The sequence below is a fragment of the Camelus bactrianus genome, chromosome X, assembly GCF_048773025.1.
Source record: "Camelus bactrianus isolate YW-2024 breed Bactrian camel chromosome X, ASM4877302v1, whole genome shotgun sequence".
Lineage (NCBI taxonomy): Eukaryota > Metazoa > Chordata > Mammalia > Artiodactyla > Camelidae > Camelus > Camelus bactrianus.
The window spans coordinates 68,450,110-68,477,034 of record NC_133575.1 but is presented as its reverse complement, the minus strand read 5'-3'; the positions used below and the strand labels follow the sequence as shown (position 1 = coordinate 68,477,034).

Below are 26,925 nucleotides of genomic sequence, written 5' to 3'. Positions count from 1 at the left end.
TTGTCTAAGATGATTGTAATGGTCACATTTCACAAGCTGGTAATTACTTTGTTTTCTTTGAAAATACGGCATATTAAGTCAAAATATGTGCACGTTTTATTGTATATTACATCAACAAAATAGAAACTAAAACAATCGCTAAGAAGAAATCTCTTGGGATATAATCATCAGTGACTAATTTATGTTCTGAATACTTTTGAATCTTGTAAACATCTGTTATACAAGTGTTAAAGGAAAAAAAGATGTTCTTGTGTCTTGGTAAAACTAACAATAATAACTAGAACTGTGGGGAATAAGCTACCATTTGTATTTTTTCATATTCTTTCCAATAAGGAAAAACTTGCTCAAACTGACCTCTTTCATGAGCAATTCCTACTAAAAAGCAAAAGAAAAAGAATAAAAAAAAAAAAAAAAAAACAAGGAGCCTGCCCACAAAAGCTATATTAAATATGTACTTTGGCCATATTGGTTAAAAAAAAAGGACCTCAAAAGATTTAAAATCTACATTTTTCCAATCTAAAAAGCCTAAAATGATCCTTTCTCTGAATATCATGAATGGAAATACTGACCTTTAGAATTACTCATAATATGGTCCAGATGGTGTTGAATTTCTTACATTAAATGAATTAGTAATAACCATTAGACATTTTATTAGGTTAAATCATTTGATATTATCATTTTTATAGGTCAAAGTTGATCAAATAGCAACAATTTCATATGGTTCAATCTAATACTTAACTTTGCTTCACAGTTTCCTCATCGTAGAGATTTATCATCCATTTCTTACAGGGTTGTTGTAAGAATAAATTATGCCTTGTATGTTAATCATTTAACTATAGTTGAGTGCTGATAGAAAGTACTTAACAAATGGTAATTGTTAGTTTTTAGCAGTAATTATTATTCATAAACATTAAAGCTTTATGCTAGAATGTATGAAAAATATAAAAGAGTAAGACATTGTCATATTTCTCATAGGTGCTTACTGTCTAATAGGGGAAAGTGGCAAACCTGTAAAACATTACAAAGCAAAGCATTGCCTGCTGTAAAAGAGGAATAAACAATGTGCTTTGGGAACAGAAGAAAGAAGAAAATAATTTTAGCTGGGAGATCTAGTAAAGCTTTGTTGAGGAGGTGAGGATTGGCCTGGGCTTTGAAGACTGAGCAGAATTTCCATATGTAGTATGGTGGTGTGGCATGGACATCCAAAGAAAAGGGAATCACATGAAATAAGTCATATATTTGGGAAAGTACATTTTGAGTTTCAGGAGTAGTTTGTGGTTTGGTTTGTATGGCAAGGAAGACATAGGATGAGGAGTTCTAGAGTGTAGGGTTAAATTGTTACATTAAGGCCAGATCACAAGGTCCTTGAAGGTTAAGTTGAAAATTTTGAACCTTATTTGGCAGGCAGTGGAGAGTGGATGAAGGTTATGGAGTAGGAAAGTACTGATAGGTATGATTTAGGAGGTTAATTCCAGCAGCTTTGTTCAAGATAGACTGGAAGATGGATTAGTTTTCTTCTCACAGTGATCAGATGAGGAAGGTGTCATTGTTGCCCTTATTGTTCAGAGAAAGAAACAGGTTCAGAGAAGTTAAGTAACTTGCAGAGGCTTACACAGTTAGCATGTTGTAGAGCCAGGATTCATACAGAGGTAGCCTGACTCCAGAGTTTATTGAGAGTTCCCTCTTGAAGTTGAGTCAGTAATGTGGAAAGTCCTTGGTCAATAATGTAAACATGAGTAAAGCAGTGGATTAAAGAGTCTGCCCCTGCGGAGATGTTGGTGATGTAACAGAAAGTGGACTAGCTTCAGGGTAGGAAGACCTGGGTTCCAGTCCCAGCTATGTCCCTTTCAAGCTGTGTGTTCTTAATAAACCCTAAATCTTTCAGAAATAATCCTCATCCATACAATTTAGGTAATAAGTCTACCTCACAGGGTTGTTGTAAAGAGTAAATGAAAATATAACTTGAGCATGTTTCATAAAGTTTACAACATGAAAAAATGTCACAGAGAAGGATTTGCAGAGGAAAGTTTATTAAAAGCTATTTACAAAACAGAAAGAGACTCACAGACATAGAAAAAACAAATTTATGGTTAAATAAGTTAACAAATGTGGTTAAAATACCATATAATATCACTTATATGTGAAATTTAAAAAAAAAAGACAAATGAACTTATTTACAAAAGAGACAGACTCACAGACATAGAAAACAAACTTATGTTTACCGGGGGTAAGGAGGGTGTGGGGAGGGATAAATTGGGAGCTCAGGATTTACAGATACTAACTACTATATGTAAAATAGATAAACAGCAAAGTTCTACTGTATTGCACAGGGGACTATATTCAATATCTTGTAATAGCCTATAATGAAAAAGAATATGAAAAAAAAATATTTAAATGTATGACTGAAACACTATGCTGTACACCAAAAATTAACACAACATTGTAAACTGACTGCACTTCAATTAAAAATTCATTTTAAAAAAAGCTATTTTAGTCTACATGTAAAACTTAAACTAGGATAATGACAGATGGAATGGAGTGAGAGACAATTATTAGAGATGGGAACAATATCACAGGATTAAGAATCTTGTCTGGTGGCAAAGGTAATGCTACAATATACTTTCTCTAGCTTAGTACAACTAACTAATCATGCATTTGACCAGACGATATTGTCAGTTTAGAAAATGGGCAGAGTTGGGTAACTAATATATTACTTTTTATTTTATTATGCATACTGCAGTTTGAGATTCCAATTTAGCTTTGTTAAAGGCTGAAGACTTTCTGTATAGAAATTTTTTTTCCAGTTTTTCAGTATTTTATGTGGATAAAGTTGAAGTACTGCTGACAACAGAAGAGTACCCTGGGAAGCTTAGAGTTAGTAATTTCCACCTGTGTGGATTACAGAGGCTTGGAGCCATTCCTGGTCAGAGTGAGGATGACCTAACCTGATTGTGCAGATTCCCATGGACAAAGGAGGGCAGAGGACGAGTTTGCTCACCCAGGCTCCTTGGGGTTTATGTGTCTCTTTCACATGAGTGGAAGAGTCTCTAAAGAGTAATAAAGCAGACAACAGTTAGGCTTTTTTAAAAAAAAGGTTGGCCCATTTTCAGTTTGTATTTAGAGTTACGTTGCAATTTGGAGGTAACATAATAAAGCATAAAGAACAGAGGCATTCAATTTAATTATCTGGGTTTATAAAACCTGATTCTGCTGAGCTACATGATCCTAGGTAATTGACTTTAACTGGACTGAGGGAGAATCATACTTAATGTGCACTGTATCTACAATAGGATTAAGTGAGATAAAGTATGTCAAGTTTCCAGCTTAGTGCCAAGCACATAGTAGATGCTCGAATGAATGTTTGCTTCTTTACCTTTTCCTCTCCCAAACCCAAGCCCCAAATCTTTCAAAGCATCAAAATGTCAATTTCTATTGGCTCCCATTGTAATGATCTTTTTAAATGAAATGAAATCACCTTTATAGAGTACTTTCCACAAAGCAGAAGGCATTAAAGTATTTTTGAAAATCAAGTGTCCAAAAACCTGGTTTCAAAATATTTTGTATAAAACAAATTTGTGTATATATTCCATGGTTCTCCCTAGAAACACCGTTTTGGTTTCAAATTCAAAACATCACTGACCACATTTTCTTCCCTGAGGACATTAAGAATAACATGCTGTGATCATTTCCCTGCCATTAGCAAGGAACAGATAATTCCACATATGCTGGGGACAGGGAAAAGCTCAGCTGAACTCGTTTTACAAGTTGTACAGGTGGTGTTTATAAGAAAGACTTAAATAATTATACTTATTGCATGTACAACTCTTTTCCACTTGGCTTGAGGCTTCCAAAAAATTTTTAAGAGTCATGGGAACATGTAAAGGGAAGACTCCTGATCACTTGGACTATGCTTTTGCCAATGGAAAATACTCCCAATTTGTGATGACTTTCTTCCATCACTGGAAAATTTAATTTTGTCAACACCACAACAGCACCGATCTTACTGTCAGGTGCTTTTTCTGATAAGTATCCAGGAAGCTTGTTAGAATGATTAACAGAAGTCATTCACTAATGATGGAAACCCTGGGCTGGTTAGCTCGATAAACACACAGTTCTGCCTGCTCCCTCACTCATTCACATGTGGCTCCGGTCTCTCTCCCTATTTATTGCCTTCTTCATCCCCATTTAAAATGAATGTCTTTTGTGCAAAACTCTATTTCCTGCTATCTGTTCCAAACATTTAATCCATATCTGTTTTGGACCCATTTTTTTTTTCCTCAGCACCACCCTTATCTGTCTCCTGCTACCTCCTGCTCTTGTGCCCCTTTGAACTCTTGTTTTGCAGCAAATGAATCATTTACTCTTTTAAAAATAGTTTTTATTTTTTAATCAAAGTAATGCATATATATATATATATATATATATATATATATATATATATATATAGCTTAAAAAATCAAATAGTATTAAATGACATACAGCGAATAGCAACTTCTGGTTTTAACCCTTTTCATGCATCCCCAGAGGCAACCATTTTCAACTCTTAGCTTTATCTTTTGGTATTTATCTCCATATAGCTAAATAGTATGAATATACTTATGCTGCTATTTCTCTGTTAGTGTTGTAGCTTATCTGTTGATAATTCTGGTACTTAAGGATTTAGTTCTATTAATCCCCCATCCACCTGTTTCCATCCCATCCCAGTATAGTTAAACCCCCATTTTTTGGCTAAATCATTATTCAGTGTTTATATTATTATTGTGATGAAAGTATTATTTACTGCTGAACCAATTTGTGTACTATTTTGCTGCTTTTATTAGTACAACTATTTTTTGCTGGTGTTAATAATTCCCTAATTTTTTTTTCATTTGCTTGGTTTTCTACGTATCTATTGCTAATTCTTTTCTTTAAAAAAAATACAAAACTTTTTAAATGGAAGTACTGGGGATTGAACCCAGGACCTTGCACATGCCAAGCATGCCCTCTACCACTGAGCAATACTCCCCACTTTTAAAAATGCATATTTATTTTTTGCTAATTCTTTTCTCAATATAACTTTTTATAGTCAAGTGTTCTGGTTTTTGTTGATCAAACAGTTCCTCTCCTTAAAACCCTGCAATCCATATACACCACTCCTCTTGGCTTGTATCATTACTGTCTACTGACCTTCTAGTCACTCTCTCCATCCTTCAGCCGTTTCACTGGCAGGCTTATAATCTTCTCCACACTTTCCCTTGACCCCTTCCCTCAAATCATCTATGAGAATTTCACCACTGAAATCAGTGATCTTTCCCAGGCTCTGTCCTCATGCTTCTTTGTCACCCTTAATTTTTTCATTACAACATCTTCAGCCAGCGCAGACTTTGGCCACTCCTTGAACCTCCTCATCACTTGAAACTGTTTAATCTGGAATTCTGAATGTCTCTTTTTCTTATCATCACTTTCGTAATTCATCTCCTGCTCCCTGATTCCCACTGAAACTTGCCCTCATCAAGCTCTCTAGCCCTCAGTTCCAAACCAGGCTGGTGTCCCTTGTTAGCTGATTCAACAATGCTCTTGCTAGAAATCCTTAAAATGTTTTGTTGCCTTCTCTGATTAGTCCTCACTTTGCTGATCCCTTACCTTGGGTAGACTGCCATCCACTTCCTTTGCCCCTAGATTTTGACTTCTTTGGGTGCTAGAGAAAGTTCACAAATGAGGCCAATTTAATCTAGTACAGATTGTCTCTATCTTGCTGGACTCCCTCTGTTGCTGGACAGCCCTTTTAGTTAATTCTAATGGACTTGCTACCACAGTCTTCTATCTAATCCTTATTTTTCCCTCGCTCTTCATGCTCCAGGGTCCGCTGCTGTTCTCTCACTCTCTGCAGGTGGCCTTGCCTTCTACTGAGAATCGGCAGTGGAACTCAAATTTTATTGTGCACCAGAATCAGTTGGAGGGCCTATTTAGATTGCTGGGGCCTGATAATTTGCATTTCCAAGTTCACGAGTTATCCTAGTACTACTTGATCCAAGGACCACAATTTGAGTTCACTATGTGAACTCCTTCAAAACCCTCCCTCACTGAAAAAATTTCTCTGTACTTTTAACAAACTTCTGATTCTTTTGATCTTCGAGAATTAAGAAGCTAACCATGTCTTCAAAATGACTCCCCTGGCAACCCTACCAATCTATTGACTTACGATCTCAATTTTTTCTGTTCCCTTCACCTGCAAAATCCCTGAAGCAGGAAGACATACTTGCTGCTGCTATTTCCTCATTACCCACACATTCCTAAAGACATTGAAAACCAGATTCTAGTTTCTACATTCTCCTGAAACTACTGTTATTGACTTCTAAATACAAATTCTACTTCCTTTTTTTCTTCATCCTCATCTTATTCCAGCTCTGTGGCATTGTGATCCATTGTATTCTTGATATTCTTTCTGCCGATTATACTGAACTGCTGCTTCTAATTCTCCTTCTCAGGCTCCTCTTCCTTCTTTCCTCAGAAGATCTTTCCCAAGGACCCATCCTTGGCCTCCTTCTCTTTTCTCTACCACGTCTCCCTTGACTATATGATATACAATCTTGAATTCTATGTCCTCTACCTGGACACCTTTACATGATCACCTTTACATGGACAACTCACAAAACTTTCCTCCTAAAGCTCTAATTCATCATTTTTCATCATTTTTAACGGACCAGTTGATGCCTCTATTTGGCTGTCCCACAGTCACCTCCAGCTGATCATGTATCAGCTTTTCATTCTATGCCCTCTATTTCTATTAATAATATCTCTAGTGCCCTAATCACCAGACTTAACATTGAGCATTCTTTTTTACTTTCTGTTTTTGCCACCACACACTTAATCAGTCATTGTAATCTGAAGATTGCTCCTATGTATAACCTCTCTCATATAGCTGAAAGTTAGGTTTTCTTCTTAGAATTCTTTTCCATCTGATCTGTGCTTCTCTTTATAGCCCTTATCAACTGATCAATCTATCATACATTAAAGTTATTTAGGTACATATCTTAGCTTTTCTAAAAGACCATAAAGTCCTTGAGAGAGACGATGACAGTATCTTTTGTCTTTTTTTTTCCCAAGCACTTTATAGCTTAGGATGGTGCTTAGTAAGTTCTCAATAAATCTATGCTGAATGAATGAAAGCAGTATGCCACTGAGACCTTTTAAATCCTACATGTGGCTTGTGGGTATAGATTTTAGCTTTCAGGTTAAGAAAAGTTAGAATATAAGATAAATTACATTGAAAGAGCTATTGCATATGTGCAGTGAGTTCCTCCATTGGCTTAGCTTACATACTACAGAAGTGGTTTCATTCCTTGAATAAATTGTATACTAAGGAATGGCAGAATAGAGAAATAGCAGAGGTGGAGAAGAGAAAAAGGTAGCAAGAAAGGTGTTACCAAGAAGTTATGTATGAAAAATACGTATTTGTTTCAAATTAATTCTTTGGTGTGCATATATATATATACAAAAAGGATTTGGAGTGGAGAACAAATGAGATGTAATAGAACAGAAAAAGAGGTGTCAGAGACAATGTAAATATAATGGAGCAATAACACCAGAAAGAAAAGAGAGTACAGAGAAATGCAGGGCACAGAGTTCCATGTCATTAGTAAAAATGGGCTAAAAACTTGGCTCTGAGATTTTTGGAAACCATAGGGAAAAACAAGAAAAACGTGATTAGTGACAAAATTCCAATTGTCCATGAGAAAAAGCTTCATAAGTTTTCAATAGCCACTTGTATTATAGGAAAATATATTTTATTTTCCAGTCAGAATACTTTAAGCTGTTACAAATTCAATCACCTGGATTCATTATAAAATGACAATCCAAAACGCCTACTTTTTTTTTTACTTGGTTGGAAGTGGAAGAATCATGTTATTTTATAACAAGATATCAAAATGTACACTAAAAATTGGAATAGGACAGCTTTGATTAGGTTTCAATAAAGTTAATTTCAGTGTGCTTTGTTAAAGCATCACTTCCAATTAGTGCTTTTCTATCTATTATATTTAATATTTAGCCTTCATCCTTTATGATAGCTTCCTCATGCAACAAATGTTTGCTGAGCATCTACTATACTCAGGCACTATGGTAGGTGCTGGACTTAAAGAAAGATATAAAGTGTCTCTACAATGGAAATTGACACAACATTGTAAAATGACTACAACTCAGTAAAATTAAAAAAAAAAACTGTACCTACCCTTAGGTAGTTGAGAGTCTTAGAAGAAAAATTTTCTGTAGAAAATTTATAATCATCTTCCACTCTTATCATTATTCAAGTAGCCAGTAGTCCATATGCCTTAAGTTAAATAAAACCATTATTTATATGGTGGTTTTACATGACAGTTGAATAATTTACCCCCATTCCCCCCAAAAATAATACCTCCAGCAACTTTATTAAAACAGGTACTAAATTACCTACATTTTACAGTTGAGGAACCTGAGGTTCAGAAAGATTAAGCAAAATACTTAACCTACAACTAGGAAGTGGGAGTTCCATTTTTGGCTCCAATTTCCATTCTTTCTTCATTGCAACACTTTGCTGCCTGAGTTTACTCATAGAAAATTAAATTAGGTCTTTATTTCAAGTAACAACCTATTGGGATGAGTAACTTCTTCATTTTAGAATTGTGATCATTGTATAATACATTCAACTCAGTGACAACATTTATTGAAAATCTTCTATGTACCACGTACTGTATAATGAAACATTTCTTTCCTAAAATATCTATGGAGGTCAAAATAGCAATGAGGATTTTCAGAACCTAAAATTCTGACACTTTTTCTCCTGCTAGGATTTCTTCTTGTGGTACAAAATAGGAAAAGACCAATTATTGTGTTTTTTTTGTAACCTTGTTAGCCAAATGACATTGTACATAAAATGCATTTAATTTCACAGGGATTAATGCCCAATGGATTAACTGTGGTTTCAATCAGTCTGATAGCTATTAAGTGTCCCAAATCAAAACAAAATTAGTGAAGCAGTAACTTTATTTTTCTACAAGTATCACCATATCATTATGAGGGTTGCAGGATAATAATCTATATATTGTGAGCTTTTCTTAATAGTAATGTTTTCTGTTATCATGTAGCAAAAAGTTACTACCCCGGAGGGTCTAAGCACAGCAGACCTTGTTTCTTAACATGTTCATGACCTTTTAGAGGATTAGGCATTTATGTACAATTGCTTTTATATAACATGGCTTTTTAAGTACTTTAATCTGCTAAGCAACCATTCTACATAGGTGAAAAATGCACACATTTAGGCCAGTTGCCTAGTGGGGATAAATTTAATTGAGTCAATACCCTCTACTACTAGATTACTACTGGATTGTGATTTGTGCCTTGATCACAGACTGTCCCTAGTCTTGAACAGCATTCTCACAGATGTGTGTCATTAAGCTTGAGGGGGGCGGGCAGGCAAGAAAATATAGACAGCTCAGCTGAAATCTGCTACTATTGTGTATCTACTGTCTGCAGGACTCTATAATCACTACCATTGAATTTTGTAAGTATGGTTGGTCAAAAGTATCTTTGAATATTGAAGTTTATATAATGTAGATGCTAACAAGAAATTTGAACCCTTTTTTTGTTGTTAATGGAGGTCCTGGGGATTGAACCCCGGACCTCGTGCATTCTAAGCACATGCTCTACCACTGACCTATACCCACCAACCCCCAATGCTAGCAAGAAAATTCCACTTCTGGAATCTCACAGATCACAAATAAGAAACAAAACCCCAGATTGGAACTAGGACAAGAACTTCCAAGGCATTAGTGAGTTGAAGCCCATGGTTTTTCTTTACAAGGTACTTCCTTTCTACAGATTTTCTGAAATATGACCATGAATTTGTTTCTGATTTCACACCTAAACAGTGTTGCCTTTCTTTGGGTTTGTGGCAGTAATTCTTTTTTAAAAAAATTATTTTATTTTTTGTGGTGGCGCTGGTAGATTTTATTTATTTTTAGAAGAGGTACTGGGAATTGAACCCAGGACCTCATGCATGCTGCACATGCCCTCTACCACTTGAGCTATACCCTCCCCGACTTATGGCAGTAATTCTAATGAAAGTTTTTTTTTTTTTTTACTAGGAATCAGAGAAAAGGAGTTAGACTGCTTGGCCATTTTTATGGTCAGAAAGTGATCTGATAAAAGATATTTGATGAATGCATGCTTAAGAATGTCTAATAATTTTTTGAGAAAGCCCACATTTTGTATATCTGGAAGCAACTATTCTTCAGCACAGTTTGTATTTCTGCCCTGTTTCTATGTGAAAAGCTAAAGCTTTTATCTAAGACTGACACTTGAGATAGCTCTCATTCATCAGGCAGAAGAGTTGACATGAGGCACTCTTTTTATCTAAAGTATCCTGTCAACTGAATTTTGTCACAGAGAGAAAACCTTCATCCATTAGGAGCTGTCATTATTCTGACCGAAAACATTCGTGTTTCCTTGGGAGGCTCCATATCTTGGCTTTTTCAAGGTGACAAGAACATGGATTTGAGCCAACTTTAAAAGAAATGTCAAAACATACCTACAAACAGTTCTAATAAAACTAGGGAGCTCTACTGACCTGTGATTTAGTAATTGAAAATATTGTTCACTGGCACATCATAGTTTATGGTTAGGAAATTTCATTTTATTGTTGAGCATAGTTCCATCAAAGACTTTAACAGCAGATGATAAGCTGACTTCTGTCTGTCCTCTCCCTCCAAACTTTTGAACTGAACTGGATTTTGGTTTTTACTCTGTTACTCAAATGCTACTGCAAATTGTAGACTGTACAAAACCGAGGAGGAATATATACACAAATGAGTGAAATTTTGCTTCCTGCTTTTCTACCTTGCCATCTTTTTTGCCAGAAGAACCTATTCTTCAATTCTAATGCTCTTAGTCTCTATTAAATTTTCTCTAAACATTTTGCATAATTTCATACCAAGAAAATCAAACTCTTGACCATTTCAACTCCTAGCCTAACTAACCTCCGAAACTGCTGAGCAAACACAAGAGGTCTTCTGGGGAGGCAATATTGTGTAGTGGTTACAAGCCTTTCCTCATTTAATCTTTGTGGCAAGTTTGTAGCATAATGCCTGGCACATAGCAAGAGCTAATTAAATATTAGTTATTACTATCATTTCTCAAAATAAAATCACCTCCCTTTGGTAACTTTTAATACCTCTCTTTATGTATGAACACAGACATGATGTAAATCATTCTTTATCCTGGACTCTGATTCTTTACTTGGGTGCCACATAGAAATCATGCGAGCAAAAGTTTTAGTGATGGCACTAGAGATTCATGTACCCAAAAGGTTTACTAGTGTACAGCGCAAGGACAGAATATTTATGCAAAAATTAAAAAAGAAATACTTCAAGACAATTGGAAACTATAAAATTATTGTCAAATGGATCAAACTGGATGGAAAAAAAAACCCATGATTTTCACAGCATTATGAGGGGATTAAAATTGGCTAAGAGAAAGGCAAGCAAAATACTAAACATATCAAATCAATTGTTTGTGGATTCTAGTGGGGAGCTCAGTACTTGAATAGCCTCGGCTAAAGAACTGCCCTTTTCTGCTGGGGAAAGTTAACGGTTTTGGAAGGGACCCACAAAGAGAGGGGAGGCAGGCAGCTGTCTGGCCAGCTTCAGCAATGAAATAATGACCTGTAGATCACTGGAATGACATTGACATGACAGCTAGGTTTTCCTCTATCCAATTAACCTTGATCTTTAAAATCAGATTTGAAACCATGTTTTTAGGCCACTCCCAGTTTGGTGAATATATAGATGGCCCATAATGGAGAAATGCTTGAATAAAACATGAAATCAAAAGTTAATGATTATTCTGAATAAAAACTTGCCTAACTTTAACCTTCACTTACTGAGAGGGGTCTATCACTAAGGAGCTGACTGCCAAGATCTAGAAATCCAGTAGGACTCAAATGTCAGTTTTCAACTCTTATAAGGAGTTCAGTTTGGTTGCTGCCATTAGATGTACCTGAACTTACAAAGAGAGTGTAAGGAATCACCACTTCTTGAGGAAGTACTCTGGCTTTCTTAATCTGTCTTGGTTAGCTGCTTTAAGAGAGAAACCTGTAAAAGATTCTTTCCAGAATCACTTAGCATTCAGAGTCACTTACAACCAAGTAGGTAGATGACTTCTTACATTTCAACGAGTACTTACTGAACCACTATAGGGTGTTCAATCAGTGTTGTGCAAGATATTATGGCATATACCAAAAAGTATGGCTCAATCTTTACTTAAGTTTGTTTCTTTTGAGTAGGAAGAGGGTGCTGAAGAGCACACAAAAAAAAACTTATTTAGAACACTATTCATAGTAATCTGTGTTTAGGATTTCAAATGTCTCTGAGGACTGCAAATGTTTTACATTTGGCTCTGAGCTACTTTTTCCCATGTCAGATGGGCTAAATACTCAGTCCAAATAATAAATGGAGGGAATCCAATAAGAAATAATAAAAATACATTGAATTGCCAAGGTTCATCTAATCCAACTTTAAGATGTACTAGTACATCAAGCTGATTTTCATTGAGAAATGCAAGTCCAAATGAAATTCTTCTATAGTCAGTATAATTTAAATAACTCCCATCTTCTCTTCCAGCAGGGGATAGATGAATAAGCCATGTGGTGGTAACAAGCAATTCAAAGATTTTGGTTTACTTGTTTTACTGTTTTATTTAAATGTCTATATTCAAGAATTTTTATATAAATTATTCAAGTTTGCATTCATTAGGTCATTTAGACTCGAGTGAAGTGAAACTGAAAATGTTATTGCACTTTTGCTTTTCCTTTAAATTCCTCCCATATTGAAAAATGTATACACCAGATGCAAAGACGATTTAGCTGCTTGATTCATGTGATGACTTTGTGATGAGTTACTTGTATTAATAGGTTATTTCACTTTTTTCATTTGATGTCAAAACATCTGTGAATTTAGAAATGCTTAATATTGTTTATAATTGTGGTTGATGTTTTCTTCAGGTGATAATTCAGGATGATGGCCCTGAAAAATTGGACCCCAAGTATTTTGGAGAGTTGCTTGCTGATCTAAGCCGTAAAAATACGGATCTATATCACTGCTTATTAGAACATTTGCAGAGAATTGGAGGAAGGTACTGTAAATATATCACCTGACTCAATGTTGTAATTTTCAAACAGTTTACAATACTCTGGCTTTTTTAATAGACTATTTTTTAGAGAAATTTTAGGTTCATAGCAAAAATGTACTTTTGATGGGGAAACAGGGCAACTCTGAGCAGATCTGAGCAAATGTCTTATTTTAAGAGTTAATGTACTTTATGAAAATCATCAAAGAGGTCACACCAGCTATTTTAGGATCAGTAAATAATTCTGTGTACCTTCTTTTGTAATGTACTTTGACAACAAATGTAACCTCTTGGGCAAGGAGCTCAAAAAATGCATGGCACACTATGACTTGTTTTAAGATATTACACTGATAAGATAAGAAACAATCCCACTGTCAACACACTACTGTTCATCTACTGATGTGTGCTCACCAAATGAAGACCAGAGTTTAATACACTTAGGGTTATGTATTATTAGAAATGGTATATATTATTTAATATTATATATAATATATGAAATAGAAATTATATAAATACCTATTTATAAATTAATATAAATATGTCTGTTATATAATGATATTTTATAATAATATCTAATACATATTTAAATGTGTAAACATAAACAATTTAACAACTGTTCAGTGTAGATGAGAGCAGATTATGTTATGAGATGAATTCCATGAGCTATACTCCAAAAGTCGCCTTCTACTACATAGTCACATCATTTATGCTGTTGTCTGTCAGGCAAAATTTAGGAAAACGCCAAAATTTCAGAAAAATCTGGAGGATAAAGGAAAAGTCAGTGTAATTTTTTTCTAGTTCAGACTTCACTAACTAGATTCTTCTACTTCTTAGAAATCTTTAATCTCTTCTTTATCTTTCTCTCGACTTACTATAACTCTGTTTATTAGCTCTCTCGTCCTTGGCTTTTCTTGCTTTTATATTCATGGTTACAACCATTCTCTCATCATCATCATCAACTGCCTGGCCTCTTTATCTTATTGTCCCTCTGACTTAGCAAACGCTCAACTCTGGATTAGTCTAGCTCTCTGCTTTATTGTTTTCTTTTTTTTCCCTGCATGCAATACTCAACACTCACTATCCCTCGAATTCAGACATGACCCCATGAGGACTGTTTTATTTAGCCTGGTTTCCTTGGTCCTTAGTGTGGTGACTGCTTTAGTGTGGTACTTAATAGATATTTGTTGAATGAATGAATGCCTTCTTTACGCTACATCCATGCAGTTGAGCGCAGTAAGAGAAAAGCACAGCCATTTATTTGAATTGAGGTCATTATTAACGCATGATTTCCATCTTCAGCTAGGCCTTCATCATTGTTTTATGGCAATCAACATCTTCTCCCATTATCCAAAGAACTGTTTCACACATTCATTCATTTGCATAAGGTCACTACCTTAAAATCTTCGCCCTCACTCTGAGTAGTCTGTTATTTATTGAGTGTCCCCTATGTGCCAGACACTGTGCTGAGTACTTTTTCGATATATTGTCTAATTCACATAGTAACCATAGAAAGTTTCAAATGGACACCCAAAGAGACTAAGTTATTAACCTAAGATCACACAACTACTAAGTGCTTGAGGTGGATTTCAGCATTTTTGAGCATTCTTATCCCTATAAATCATGACCCAGCTCTTCTGCAAAGCCTTCCCTAGATAATGAGTTTGGTCTGAGTGTTCCTCTTCTGTGCATTAATCATGCCCTGTGAATATCCTGGATTTATGCCCCAGCTTTTGTTGCATACTAGTTGTGTAGTATTAGGCAACTTCTCTGTTTAACCTCTTTGTACCTCAGTTTCACCATCTGTAAAATAGGGGTTATAATAATAATAATAACAATAATAATAATAATATTTATTTCATAGACTTTTTATAAGTAATAAATGATTTTACTTAATAAATAAGTAAGACATGTACTTATAAGGCCCAGTAACAAGCCCACCAGAGGATTCCAATACATGCTCAAGTCTGACAACCACTGACCTATGGGCACAAAAGTGGCAAAATCTGGGACTCGAACCTATGGGAGACCCTTTTTCTCCCTTAGGTAAATCCCTTAACCTTTCAATACTAGATACATATCTCCAAATTATTTAAGATATTGGAGACAAATTAAAGGAATTTTCAATTTTTGAATCATCAAATTGGAAAAGGTCTCAGGATTGAGACCAATTTTACATTGTTCAAATTTTGCTTTGGCTCAATTATGGTTATGACAGAACAAGAAAATATTTGTGTTTGTATTGCCCCCAAACAGTTCAAAGTGCATGGTCTTGACAAAGTTGCTATTCAATAAAGGTTTACAGAATGAGAGTTAGATACATTCCAGATTTATTAGTCTCATACTAATTATAAATAGACAAAGTAACTGAAATTAAATTATTTTATAATAATCATCAGCTATAGGTGTAATCTGAGGTTCTGAAATAACTTCCTCTCATCGAGGGCTTTGATAAATATACATGGGTGACCTAACTGTGTAATTAAGCACTGCAAAGCATTAAATTTAATTTTGAGAGTAAATAAAATACCCAAAAGAAAATAGAAAGTGTCTCCACATTAGTAAACACTCCAGAGTGGAGAGGGTTGCATAAAGTTTTGGTGCTTAAGAGTTTCTGTTTGTCAGAGGGTTGTTAGTTTTTTTCTTTTCATTCCTTCCCTTTCTCCCTCCTTTTTGTTTTGTTTTTCCTTATTACATTCCTTCCTTCCTAGGAGGTGAGATGGCACCTATTTTTTTTCTTTTTTCTGCCCTCTTTTTTCTGCCCACTGTAATTTTAGCCACCATCCCCCTGTGCTGAATGGAGATGAAATCCACACTGACCTTTCTACCTCCTGACTCTGCTCTCTTTGTTTCCAATCTCTCTCTCCCTCTCCTTTTGTCTCCACTTTTCTTCTCTTTCTAAATTGGAATTCAGCAATGAGTGGGCTGGAGGGTCTGAATTAAAGAAGGTTGTCTTATGAAACCATTTTGGTTACATTTGTAAATTCCAGTATTCAGGGCTGTTGATTGTTCCTTGTTTTGTTTCTTTTGTTTTCTTATTTGTAGAAATAAGTAAGTGACTAAGGACATGTGTACTAGGTTGGCACTGGAATTGGGATTTTAAACGTAAAAAGACTATTCATACTGTGATAATTCCAGTTAACAGTAACGTGAGATTACTGCAACTGCATTATGATACGTATTTTTAACTTGTTTCAGCTTCCAGTATATACATAGAGTTACTTTAGTACCACATTGAAAAAGTAGGAGATATTTCAGTTTTTCACTAGGGCCTCCCCACAATTTCTATTTTGGGCAACACAGGAAATACCTCATACATATATATATGAACAATTGCACATATTCAGTCATGCCTTGGGAAATGAAATCTTCAGTTCTCATTCTCCACATTACTTTGTATATTTTTGTAAGTGCATGCAAGAGGTTTTGCACAGTGAGTGACCCACTTATCTTTGTAAGCAATATATTACTCATAAGCACTTACTTAGAAGGTAAAGGTAGAAGCTAAAGCACTAGTTTATATGTCTAAAATACTTTTCTGTTGTACTTGAAGATATGGCAACCATATCTGATTTCCTAAGATCGTCTTAGTTTAAAATACTCCATCTTGCTATCAGAACATGAGTGCTGTATTTTTGTTTGTTTGAGAAGTATATTCACCATATGTGTTTGGTACCCAATTTTTCTACTAAGTGCAGAGGGAACAAGTAGGCGAAAAGGCATGTCTGTTGCCATTGACAACACTAGAACTGTATCCTTCCCTGCTGTCACCATTCCCCAAAGGAGCAAGTGCCAGACTGTTATGACCACTAACAATTCTCTTGCAGCATTTCCCTACCTAAAATGGCTCCACAAAGGGCCTTCCAACCCTCATGGACAAACTCTTACCTTGATGCTGGAAATTCTATTATCCCACTAGAATTTTGATCATGTTGCTTAAGGCGCTGTCCCTATGTAAACATGCAAATATCTCTTAAACTTTGTCACTGCCATATAGACTGTGGTGTAGACTGAATGAGTTACTCAGTCTTATCTTGCAAGTTTTGATTTTGATAAAAAGGGTGTGAACAACTTAAAGACACTGTAGGGAGAAGCTGGAGTCAGCATTGAAAGGAAACAATACAAGGAGAAAAAGGAGGTGGAAACAGAGAACAACTATTATTGATATTTGTTCACTCAGGTAGTATTTATTGTCAGACACTGAGGACTTCTACATCTAGCCACAAATAGACTGGTGTTAATGGATGGTACTAACCAATTCTGCATATTTAGTTGGTTTGCTATTTGGATGTTGTTCATTTTGAATAGATTGACTAGTTCCAGGAAAATTATTTTTGTCAAGTGCCCTTTTAGTTAGTTTAAATTTTTTCATTTGGATTATAAATTGAATTGGTACTATTATGATATATCAAAAAGTAAGATAAAATAATCAGAACACTAGCATTTATATATGATCAATGTATATATTTTCCTAAGTTTTTTTTTTCATTCTTGCAGCAAACAGGACTTTGAGTCTGCAGATGAGGTAAGTAGTTATAAAAAGAGTTGAAAATCAAATATAGTTGATAACAAGGCAGATTCTGATTTTTGCACTAATAATATTTTCGTTTGGTACCTTTATTAGACTGGAAACACAGGCTGGTGACAGAAATGATGATCATTTTGCCTTTAAAATGATGTAACCATTTATATCTTTGTGACAGCTGTAAAAGTGATAATTGTTAAAGTAATAATCATTCACACAAAAAATGGTTAATCAGCCATTGCTTTATGATTTAATTTGTCTTTACTTACCAGAACATTTAAAATTTCATTGACTACATACACTCTGCCTTAGAAAACTGAAATCTACATTAACCAAATAAATAGCAAGTTTAGTTTTAATGTATTTCAAAGCCATGTCTGTCCCATGCCAAATAGCCAGCAACCTCAAGTATTATATGTGCATTCTATTAATAATTACTTTTAATAGAATAAGTCATCAAATAGAGAAAGAACTGATTTCAATGTAATAAAGGCAAAGTGGCCTCTTTTGTGTTAATTTTCATCTTTATTTTCAATGTATTGATATACTGCATTCATTACAATAATTCAGTAAGCCCTAAATTGCCTCTATGAAGTATTGACTTCAATTCAGCTCCTCACTTAAAATTAGTTGAAGCTTCCTAATGTTGCTGTGGCAACATCATAATCTTTCAAAAGTCACTACAGCTCTATGCAAATTCTCAATAAACCTTTAAAAATTATTTCCCCAAATTTTCATTACTTAAAAAATCAGCCTCTAAAATGTCACGTTTACCACCCAAGAAAACTTCCAGTTGTTGAAAGATACAAGGAAAGAAAATGTTTAATGGGATTTAAGAGTCCACTCTTTTGTTTTTAAATTGCTCTTTTTAAAAATAGAAATGGAGTATTTGATTGGTTGCCCAAAACCTTTCCCCTGAAATTCCTGGAATTCAGGTTTCTTTTCATGGTGTATGTAGTATAATCGACATTTTTAAAGTAAGAACTGATAAAGCCAGAAGTAAAGTTTGTAGCAACCTTTACTCAAAAAATGAAATAATCTTTTGATGTCCCTAAAAATATGTCCTGCTGCATGATAGTCTGTGGTCTACTGACCCTATCATTAAAATACTAATGTGTATCTGTTAATAGATAAGCCTCTCTTTTCTTACAGTCAGAAGACATTGAATCGTTGATTCCAAAAGGATTGTCAGAATTTACAAAACAACAAATTCGCTATATTTTGCAGGTAAGATGGGGTCCATAGTGGTTGGGAACTCAACACTAACAAACTGCTAGCCAAGAGCATCTCCCTTAATTAAGAACAGAACGTTCGAAATAAAAACCCTGTTTCACAAGAGTTGATTATACTTTGATTAAACAAGGATTGTGTTATAGTTTGGTCAGACTATCAAACACTAGTATTGAATGATTAGCATTCAGGAAATCATTATAGAAATATTATTCCCTGCTGTGGAATGCCTTATTCTATAATGCTGTAGCATAACCTGACTTTAACTTACAGGCTTTGTCCTCCTCCATTCTACTTTCTGCACCTCCGCATCCTACCCCAACAGTGAGAAATGGAAAAATCAAAGCCTTGGTTTTCCTGAATTGTGGAAAGATAGAGACCACTGCAGCAGTAAATTCCCCTACAATGAAGGGAGAGACAGATCAGGACAGATCAAGATAGGTACTAAGGAAATATGACTGAAAAGAAGAGTAGATGTGTTTGCAAGAAAGGATTCTGAAGATAATCTAGTTTTGTCTAGTCAGGCAAATTTCTAAGTTTGATATTTGGTCTCAAGCTTTTGTTGATCATCAAAATATTAGACTTGGCATTATATCTGTGAAACTTAAATGAAATACTATTTTTAAGTGGTACACAGTCTGTATTATAAGGAGAATACGTGTGGGGAATGCATATGCTCGGCAGAACCTGAATCTTAGAGATGTCGTTGGTATTATTTCTGGTGGCGGATGTCCACCCACAGTGCATTCAAGGCCTATTTCTTAGAAAAACTCTTTCTGGGAATGTTTGCATCTAAGTCCTGAGTGACATTAGTCTGCAGTTTTCTTTCCTTGTACACTCCTTGGTTTTGGTATCAGTATAATCTAGCTTCATGAAATGAATTGGGAAGTGTTTCTTTTGTTTCTTATTTTCTGGAAGAGACTGTATAGACATGATATTAACTCTTTTTTCAAACATTTGGCATAATCCTCCAGTGAAAATATCTAGGTCTGGACATTTCTTTTCCAGGATTTTTTAAAAAATTCTAAATTCAATACCTTAGTAGGTATAAGTCTGTTCAAATGATCTGTTTCATATTGGGTGAGTTGTGGTAGCCTGTGTTTTTCAAGAAAGTAGTCCATTTCATCAAAATTGTCAAATGTGTATGTGTATGATTATTTGTAGTATTCCCTATTATCCTTTTGACTATTGCAGGGTCTGTATTAATATTCCCTATTAATTCCTGATACTAGTAATTTTGTCCTCTCTCTTTTTTTGTTGTCAGTGTTGTTAGAGGTTTATCAATTTTACTGAACTTTTTTCCAAAGAACTAGATTTTAGTTTTATTGATCTTCTCTATTTTCCTGTTTACACATTTTTGCTCTTGTCTATATTATTTCTTTCCTTTGCTTGCTTTGGGTTTATTTTGCTCTTCTTTGTCTCATTTCTTGATATAGGAAGTTAGATTATAGATTTCAGACCTTTCCTATTTTCTAATGTAAATATTTAATACTATAAATATCCTCTCAGCATGACTTTAGCTTGTGTCCCACAAATTATGGTATGTATTTTCATTTTCTCTTTGTTTTATTTATTTTTTATCTTCCTTTAGACTTCTGCTTTAACTGGTAGATTATTCAGAAGTGTATTTGTTTTGTTTCCAAGTGTTTAGAGATTTTCCTATTGTCTTTTATTAATTTCTAATTTGATTCCACTGTGGTTGGAGAACATAGTTCATATTAGATCTATTTTTTGAAATAGTTGTTTTGTTTTATAGTCAAGGATATGGTCTATTTTGCTACATGTTCCCTGTGAGCATGAAAGGAATGTGTATCTGTTGTTGGATGAAGTATTTCATAAATGCTTATTAGATCCTTTGGTTGATGGTGTTGTTGAATTCTTCCGTATTCCTGCTTATTGTGTGCCAAGTCGTTCTATCAGTTGCTGAGAGAAGGGTATAAAAGTCTTCTTTTATAGCTATGGATTTGTCCGTTTCTCCTTTCAGTTGTACCAGGTTTTGTTTGGTCCAGTTTGCAGCTCTGTTGTTTAGTGCATAAACATTTAGGATTACTACGTCTTCTTGGTGGACTGATTCTTTTCCATTATGTGATGTCTCTCTGTGTCACTGGTAATTTTCTTTGCTCTTAATTCATTTTAATCTAATATCAATACAACACTCATGCTTTCTTTTGATTAATGTTTGCATGGTATATCTTTTTTTCCAAACTTTTCTTCTCATATATATTTTAATTTTCATTATATTTGAAATGAGTATCTTATATAAAACACATACATGTCATAGTTTTTTTTTTAAGTCAGTTTGTCAATCTGTCTTTTAACTGGTATATTTAGACCAAGTTGTAATTATTGATATGTTAGGGTAGATCTGCCATTTTTAATTTTTTTTCTTTGCTTGGTTTCTGTTTGTTCTCTCTGTTTTTGTTTCTCTGTTTTCTTTGTCTTGCTTTCCTGTAGATTATTTGAACATGTTTTGGAATTCTATTTTGATTTATCTCTAGTGCTTTTGAGTGTATTGTCTTATACCTTTTATAGTGGTTGCTGTAAATATTACATTATATATTCATAACTTATCCCAGTGTGCTGGTGTCAACATTTTATTAGTTTCAGTGAACTGCAGAAAATTTTGCTTCTTTTATCTCTCTTTAGCCTCTGCATTTATAATTTTTAGAATATTTCCTCTACATGTTTTGAGTCATATCAGACTGTCATATTTTTTTTGCTTCAATTATCAGATATAACTTAGAAAATGCAAGAGGAGAAGGAAAATCTACTCTATTTACCCCTATTTTTGCTTACTCTGTTAACTTGTTCCTTCTTAATCTTCCAAATTCCTTCTTTTATTATTTTCTTTCTCTTCAGAGAACTTCCTTCAGCCATTCTTCTAGTGTAGGTCTGCTAGTGAAAAATTCTTTTTGCTATTTTTCATCTGAAAATGTGATTTCCTGTTCATTCCTAAAGTTTTTTGCCCCTATTGGATACAGAATTTGAAGCTGACAATTCTTTTCCTTTAGCACTTAAAAATGATGTGCCACTTCCTTCTGGCCTCTACAGTTTCTCATGAGAAATCTGTTATTTGAATTGTTATTTCCAATAGTTATAGTTTCTCTTGCTGTTTTTACGATTTAAAATTTATCTTCACTTGTAAGAAGTTTGACTAATATTTCCAGCCATGGATTTCTTTGAGTTTATCCTGTTTGAGGTTTGCTCAACTTCTTGAATCTGTATATTTATGTTTTTTGCTAATTGGGGAAGTTTTCAGCCATTATTTCTTCAAATACTTTTCAACTCCACTCTTTCTTCCTTCTAGGACTCTGATGACATGAATGTTAGATATATGTTATACTCCCATTGGTCTATGGGGCTCAGTTCAATTTTTTTTCTATCTATTTTCTCTCTGATGTTCAGAATTGAGTGTTTCCTATTATTCTAACTTCAAGTTCACTGATTCTTTGCTCTTTCCATCCACCGAGGTTTTTGCTTTCTTAGTTATTGAGCTCAGTTTTAAAATTCCCATTTACTTATTCTTTATGTCCTCTATTTCTTTCCTGAGATTTTCTGTTTTGTTGCTGAGACTTTCTATTTTTCATTTTAAATCTTTGTAATTTCTTGTTGAAGCATTTTTAAGATGGCTGTTTTAAAATCCTCCAACATTTCTGCTGTCTTGTTGGCATGCATTAACTGTTTTTTCTTAACAGGTTGAGATTTTCCTGGTTCTGAGAATGATGAGTAATTTTAAAAAATTGAAACTTGCACATTTTGAGTATTATGTTATGATTTTCGATCTTGTTCAAATCTGCTTCATCAGGTCTCCTCTGATACTGAAACAACAGGGGAAATGGGGGCACTGCCTGTTACTGCCAACTGGGGTGGACGTCCAGGTTCCCTCCTCTTCCTCTATTGACTGGTTAGGGGAATAGCTCTTTGTTCCTTCTGGGCAGGGCTAGGAATTATGTCTCTCTACTAGGCCCCCACTGAGAACACCCTGGTTTGGATGGGGAGAAGTGTCTCATTACCTTTCTCCTCTTGGCTTCTACCAACACTGCAAAGTGAATAGCCTCATTTTATTGGGCAGTGATGAAAGTCTTGACTCTCCATTATGAATCCTCTTGACATCATCCTAGCAGGGAGGTCGAGAGAGACAATCTAGGTTCCCTTCTTGGCTTTCGATGGTTTGGGTGGGAGTAGGGTAGAGTTACAGGTTTTTTTCTGTGGTGTTTGACTGGAATAGAGTGGTTATTATTTAAATGTTCTCTGCCTTGCTAGGCTGCCCTTTTCATGGTCCTTTGGCTAGAGATACTAGGGACTTTTGTTGTTTGTATCCACTGGTGTTTCTGGGTTAACTGGTTTCCCCAACACCACCCTGTGATATATGAAGCAAAAAGAAAATCCAGGAACTCACTTCTGTGTTATTCCTCAGCTCCCAATGTTCCTAACCAGACTTCATTTTTTGATCACCTTTCAGAGTCTTTTTATGTTTGTTTATACATAAAGTCTAGGGCTTTTAGTTATACTTAGCAGAGGAATAAAGAAAAGTATTTTTGCTCCATCTTTTCAGAAACAATTTGCTTCTTTTTAAAACCATTTTTCTTTGAAGAAATTAGTTTAACCTAGTGAAAGGGTTTCTCTTTCTCCTCTTTAAAATTTGAGATATTTCTATACTTCAAGGTTAAAGTTAATTAGTATTGTATTCTATTCAACTAAGGCAAAATCCACATATTTGGCAGCACACTTGCAATTTATTATTTGAAGTTTGACTCTCATCTTTTCTAATCTTTAGAGAATAAAAGTAAATTTGAGAATTTGCTGATAGATTTCTGTCATGAGAAAGATGATACTTCATCATGAAAAAAATAATAGACCGCTGTTCTAATTATGTAACTATGATCTCTTCAGGAATATTGTTTAGATTACTTATGTATGTTATTGGTAAAATATCCTGTATCCCTATTCTAATATTTCCATATCAAAAATAAAACTGTTAATAAATTTGCTTGTAGGAACAGGAAAATAAGACTACTATTACTTACATTGCCTATTTTTAAATGCTAGTAAAACTAAACTATCAATCATTTTCTTCCTCCAGATGAGGGGTATGTCTGATAAATCACTCCGGTTAGTGCTGTCCACATTCAGCAACATACGGGAGGAGCTTGGACATCTTCAGAATGACTTGACAGTAACATTTATTTTGATTTTTATTTCTTCCAAAGCCTTTCTAATTCCTAGCTTCCTAGCATAGAAGTCAAAGCATTCAGTCTTCTTTAAAAAATACTGAATACAACACAACAATATTATGCTCACCCAGATATAGTTATTTCCTTGAGACAGTTAATTTGGGTTGGGAGAGGAATAAAAAGCTGGCCAATGTGAAAATGGAAGAAAGTTGGGTGTACACATTATTTAATTTACCATTAAGGTAATTTAATGCTTAAAGCTAGGGAGTAGTTTGTAAAATTAGAATAATCTGACTCATTAATTGGGAAACTCCTCTTTTCTGTAATAATAAAGCATACTTTGAATTTCTTTGAATACTTGAAAACTTCTTTCTCCAAGAACTTAAACCTTTTCTATTTTCTATTTCAATTGGTGCTCTTCATGCCACCAAATAGATACATTCAGAATACTTTCTATACAATGAATAACTCCTTGAGGACTTTGGAGTGCGGCTTTTTTGTTTGTTTCTGGGTTCTGATGAACATATTTAGACTCGAATTTGAAAATTCACCACCTGCTGGGATTAACAAGGAGTCTTTGTAGATTGAAGAAAAACATTAAAATACTTCAGAAGGTTCTGCTTCATTGCACTTAGAATTGGTCAATTCATTAAAATGTCTCTTTCAGTGCAGGCTTTTAACATTTCAATCCTTTTGTATCCCCATATTTTGATTAACTTTTAAGAATTCTGTTTTATTAAATAACTACAAATGAAACAAGTGCTTATTTAAACCTTCTAGTGTAAACAAGTCTTTGTATTATGTAACTATTGACAAGTTTCTGTACTTCTGAGTCATAACAAATAATTTTACTTGTAGTCACTGGAAAATGACAAGATAAGACTTGAGAAAGACTTGGCATTCAAAGAAACTCAAATAAAAGAGTATGAAGAACTTTTGGCATCAGTCAGAGCAAATAATCACCAGCAGCAGGTAAGTTGATATTTTTATTGATAATAAATTAGATTGATAGTTTTCCATATGCACAATTACTGGCACATTGGAGTTATGAGATACAATCCAGACAGAATTAAAATATGATGGAACAGTTTGCTCATATGAGAATTGAATGGCTTTGGTTATTTCAAATGACTGAAGCCCTCTCAGAAAAATAGATTACCTTAAGTATTAGATATGATTATATATATAATCCACAATTATCAGTGTTTGTTGGGTGATAAAAATTGTATAAATATTGAAAATCTAAGTTCACTCATTTTATCTCCTAATGTGTTGATGAAAAAAGTTTTTGTAGATCTTAACACATGTTTGTGCAATGAATAATTTGAATGAAAGAACTCTACAATTTTTCTCCAGATAACTGAGCAGAGATGATTTGTAGGAAATCATAAATCTATAAGTCGGATCCATTCCTAATCTTCACTCCTGTGACAGTCCCAAATTTTTGCTCAGTTTCCAGTTGTCAAATTATCAGGCACATAGTCATTTTGGTGCCTACTAGAAGGCTGGTTATGGTATTGTCAAAGAGTACCAAGAGTCAGATTGCTAAACTGCTTGGTACATTGAAAATTCATCTACTCTTAATTCTTTCTCACTCAAGTTAGGAAAGTGAGATTAATATCTTTCTTGGCTGATTTAACTTACCATTTAAGGGGAAATATAGAAGAAAACTGGGCATGGAAAAATATTTCCTTCATTTCACTGAATTAATCAACTAAAAGCACTCTCCCCCCAAAGTAGAATTCATTAGTCTTATTTACTGTGCCTCCTTTATAGCAAGGACTTCAAGACTCAACTTCAAAATGCCAAGCATTGGAAGAAAACAATCTCTCTCTTCGGCATACACTATCAGACATGGAGTATAGACTAAAAGAACTGGAATACTGTAAGCGTAATTTAGAGCAAGAGAATAAAAATCTTAGAATACAGGTATTAAATTTTTGTTTTAAATTATGTTATTGCCTTAGTTGTACCATTATAATCCTAGCATTGGCTATATATATATATATATATATACGCACACATACATACACACATATATCCTATTCTTCTTGAGAAAATATGTGGACTACTTTCTGATGGTTTCACATAAAATTAGGTCTTAACTCATTGCCATTTGAGTTGTATAATTGAACTCCTAAAAATCACTCTTATTATTTCAATGTCTTGTTTAATCATGTGGTTTTCATCTAATAGTAAGTCTTATAATATAATATGTATTTTCTTCACAACAATCTAATTACAGAAAGTTATTTTCTCTTGTGTAGGTTTCTGAGACTTGTACAGGCCCAATGCTGCAGGCTAAAATGGATGAGATTGGCACCCATTACATGGAGATGGTTAAAAACTTAAGAATGGAGAAAGATAGAGAGATCTCCAAACTAAGGGTATGTGGATCCCACACTGCATAAATGCATAGTTCAGCACAAAGTTGCTAATAAGATAATGATGGTTTCAAGTTCAATGCTACAAAGAAAAATCAACTGAAGGTAGAGTTCTAGGAATATGCCATAGAACCCTTTGTTTAAATACATATCACTGTGTAGAGAATATTGCTAAATGTTTCCTAATTTAGCTTTACCTTTTCTAGGAAAGCAAAAGAAGACAATAAGTTCAAGTTTGGGGGTTTTAATTTCTATTTGTTCATTTATTTTTTTGATGGCAGGGGCGGGAAGGAACACTTTATGATCTTACATAAAGCATGCTTATGCAGGCAAGAGTAACTTTAAAGATTATCCAATAAAGCTGCATTTGAATTCATAAAAATTCTCACTTGACTTTGTGGGGTGATTCATATCAAGTACTTTGTCAAGCACAAGGATAAAAACAGTGTCGAATTATGTACCTGTAATTAGCATCAAA

General features: G+C 34.3%; 1 protein-coding gene across 2 annotated transcripts in view; it reads left to right on the top strand.

Annotated features, from left to right (window-relative positions):
- Positions 1-26,925, top strand: part of POF1B (POF1B actin binding protein) — a 72,206-nt gene that overhangs the window by 31,599 nt on the left and 13,682 nt on the right. For both annotated transcript variants that reach the window (XM_045512659.2, XM_010949738.3), the window contains exons 7-13: positions 13,013-13,143; positions 17,632-17,659; positions 18,812-18,886; positions 23,973-24,065; positions 24,922-25,035; positions 25,840-25,992; positions 26,331-26,450. In XM_045512659.2, the coding sequence (XP_045368615.1) occupies positions 13,013-13,143; positions 17,632-17,659; positions 18,812-18,886; positions 23,973-24,065; positions 24,922-25,035; positions 25,840-25,992; positions 26,331-26,450 (714 nt within the window). The remainder of the gene's footprint in view (positions 1-13,012; positions 13,144-17,631; positions 17,660-18,811; positions 18,887-23,972; positions 24,066-24,921; positions 25,036-25,839; positions 25,993-26,330; positions 26,451-26,925) is intronic.